General features: G+C 32.9%; 1 protein-coding gene across 1 annotated transcript in view; it reads right to left on the bottom strand.

The window, feature by feature from the left end:
• Nucleotides 1-714: 714 nt before the first annotated feature.
• Nucleotides 715-3102, bottom strand: part of LOC110019567 (pectin acetylesterase 3-like) — a 2581-nt gene continuing 193 nt past the window's right edge. The window contains exons 2-8 of the mRNA XM_020717293.1: nt 2744-2868; nt 2529-2589; nt 2333-2386; nt 1547-1624; nt 1320-1425; nt 1040-1185; nt 715-840 (exon numbers count right to left, since the gene is read on the bottom strand). Coding sequence (XP_020572952.1) covers nt 715-840; nt 1040-1185; nt 1320-1425; nt 1547-1624; nt 2333-2386; nt 2529-2589; nt 2744-2868 — 696 coding nt within the window. The remainder of the gene's footprint in view (nt 841-1039; nt 1186-1319; nt 1426-1546; nt 1625-2332; nt 2387-2528; nt 2590-2743; nt 2869-3102) is intronic.

The following is a 3102-nucleotide window of genomic DNA, read 5'->3' as shown; positions in this document are numbered from 1 at the left end:
CTTCGTGATAAAAGAAGAGGCGCTCTCCTTGGGATATTGTGGATACGAAGTAGCGGTGTTCTTCGGGATAGGGAAAAGTTTACTCGGAGCAGAGGAGGAGAAGTGCAAGTAGTTTCTTGCGGCAGAAGGAAGAATAAAGAAAAAGATTGCTCTCTCTAGACTTCTTCGTGGTGGCTTGTGACAGAATAGAAATTAAGTTTATTTCTCTTGTACGTGTTTCTTATTCGGTGTATCTCGGTGTAGAGAGAGAAGAACAAAGAGAGCAACAAAGAGTGAGAGATTCCTCTTGTAAATCGAGGTGATCGACTGGTGTAAATTCCTCAATTAGTAAAATCCTCTGCAATTCCGTGGATGTAGGCAATTTGTCGAACTACGTAAATCTGTGTGTTCTTTTGGTGTGAATTTTCTCGTGCTATTTTATTCGCTTCGTCGTCGATCGTTTTAAATTTCATATATATCACAACACACTTTTTATAGGTTAAAACAATGGTGTTTTGGATCTGATTTGAAAGATTTGGGATGATATAAATGCAAAAAGTAAATCTTTTAGATGTTTATATTCATGAGAATTCTAAAATGCATAACTGAACATAGAATATTGAAATTAAATAAATTATTTTCATATGATTTCTTGATTAGAAATACATGTGCATACATGAGTAGAGCTCAGATGAGAGGAATTTATATGCGGAAAATAAATAAAAGAAAAAAAAATCACAAAAATATACTACTTGCATTAAAAACAAGGTTGTGGCAGGTTGGGTCGCACGGGTAGGGACAGTCAATTTCCTTCACCACTGCTCTCTCGAAGTACCAATCGCCTACAGATTTGGCAATCCCCTGCTTTTTCAACAACCCCATACGATTAATTCACACATATTACCACAGAGCATTTATTTCGCCACAATCTTAAGCACATCGCAACATTTGCATATATACCATTCAATTCTTATATATTTACATATCTAACCCCACCTGAATTTTAGTTTTTTGTATTTCTTGTGAAAAAAAATATAATATGAAATATGGAGAAATATACCTTATTGGAAATGGCTGGAGAAGCAGGTCCATGCCAAGTATCCTGCCTCTCTGTTTGACAGTGAGCGAAGCAGGAATTAATAAAAACCCCATTCTTCTGAAGCAATTGAAATTCTTTTACAGAATCAACCATCCTCTGTCTAAAATCTGCAAATTATCAATTTTTAGAGCATTAAAATTTATTTTACACTTCATATTTATTAATTTATTAACAAAAATAACTGATACACGACTATTTTTTATTAATACTTATTAAAATTAATAATACATAAAAAATTTACCTTGCAGGACCTGAAGTTGACTGGAATTGCAATTGTTGTAATTTGCTTTGCATGCAGTCCAGTAGCCTTCGGGATCAGCTCTGGGAGGAGCCAAACTTTCATACAGCTGAGGATTTAAAAGATTAAAATAAAAAGACAAAATCTTTAAATAAGATGGTAATTAAATAAATTGATTTTTATAGCTATTGCTAAAATTTAATATATTTATGTGCAGAATATGTGCATACCTGCCATACATCATATGCTGCATTTAAAAGAAAAAGTGGGGTTTTAATATTTGCCACCAGGTTCTCGGGAAAGAAGCACTGCAAGCAGAAGAACACAATAAATGTGTTAATAAGTAAAAAAAAAGTAAAATTTAAGTGTTAGATACGTAAATACATAGGAGTTGGGTGGTGTGTTTGTAAGTATCACTTTAATTTTTATATTTATTTAATTATTTGTTTATTTTGGTTGATAAATTGAAATTAGAGAGGTAAACGAGCCGAGATTGAGCGAGCTCAGTCTTGGCTCGTGTTCAGCTTGTTCGAAATTGTTCGTGTTTGAAATCGGATGGTGCTCGAAACCGGTTCAAACATTGTGTTCGTGTTCAGCTTGATTTAAATATTTGTGTTGAAATTGACTCGTTAAGATCAAACTTAAAAAATAAATGTAAACTGCTGGATTAGAACCTGAACCAAATGAATGCATAAGGAGACACATAACCACATTACCAAACGAGCAGTTAACTTTTAATTTTAGATGTAAATATATATAATAAATTATTATATAAATAATTATATATATATATATTTTTATTTCGAGCTAAAACGAGCCGAACACGAGCGAATAAAGAACTGTTTGTGTTCAGCTCGTTTATAATTTGAGCTTTGAAAACTTGTTCGTGTTCGGCTCATTTACTTAACGAACAAGCCGAACACGAGCTACTTAACTTGCCGAACACGAGCTGTTCGCAAACAACGAGTTTTTTTGACAGCCCTATTTGAAAGGAGTCAGGGCAATGAGGTACTCACCGAAGTTGGATCCATTGTTGATGTGCAGTATTCTGGTAGGTTTTTTGACACTCCCTGCCAATGGTAACAATTACGACAAATGAATAAGTTCAGGCCAAATACATAATTGGGATTTTTATATTTGAATTTCATTATATATATATATATATCTTTTCGAATAATTTATTATTTTTTTATGAGTATACACAACTCATACCTGCAAAGTAACCACACCATTGAAGAAGTTTCTAATGCTGCGCCCCCCCGCCACATCAACTCTGATTAACAAAATTAAAGCACAAAATGAAGGAAATGGATTAAAAAAAATGATATTTATTATTTGAATTAGCTATTTTTATGAATAAATCTCACTCTAATAATTATTTACAATGAATAATGAATATTGACAGTAATAATAAGAATAAAGCTTACACATCAAGGAACATGCCAGCATCAGCGAGGCATTTAACTATAATTTCTTCTGGGAACAGTTCTCTAAATTCATCACAGTGAAGTATGGAAGCCAGCCCTCCAGCAGAACATCCAGCAAGAAGAGCCTGGAACCAGTGTATTTTACACAAATATATTACATTTTTAATACAATTTTATCGCTATTTACATAAACACCACCCAATTACAGCCAATGTATTTACATTTCTAACATTAAAATTTTACTTTTTTCTTACATAGACAGAGAAATATTACAGTCTTATCGTGCACGGATAAGACATTATGTAAGTAAAACTTGAAGTATAGGTGTAGATATGTAAATACATACAACTTGAGTGGTA

This window comes from Phalaenopsis equestris, unplaced genomic scaffold (genome assembly GCF_001263595.1).
Source record: "Phalaenopsis equestris unplaced genomic scaffold, ASM126359v1 Scaffold000002, whole genome shotgun sequence".
Taxonomy (NCBI): Eukaryota; Viridiplantae; Streptophyta; class Magnoliopsida; order Asparagales; family Orchidaceae; genus Phalaenopsis; species Phalaenopsis equestris.
Note: the sequence above shows the minus strand (reverse complement) of the source record. Positions and strands in the feature narration are given on the sequence as shown.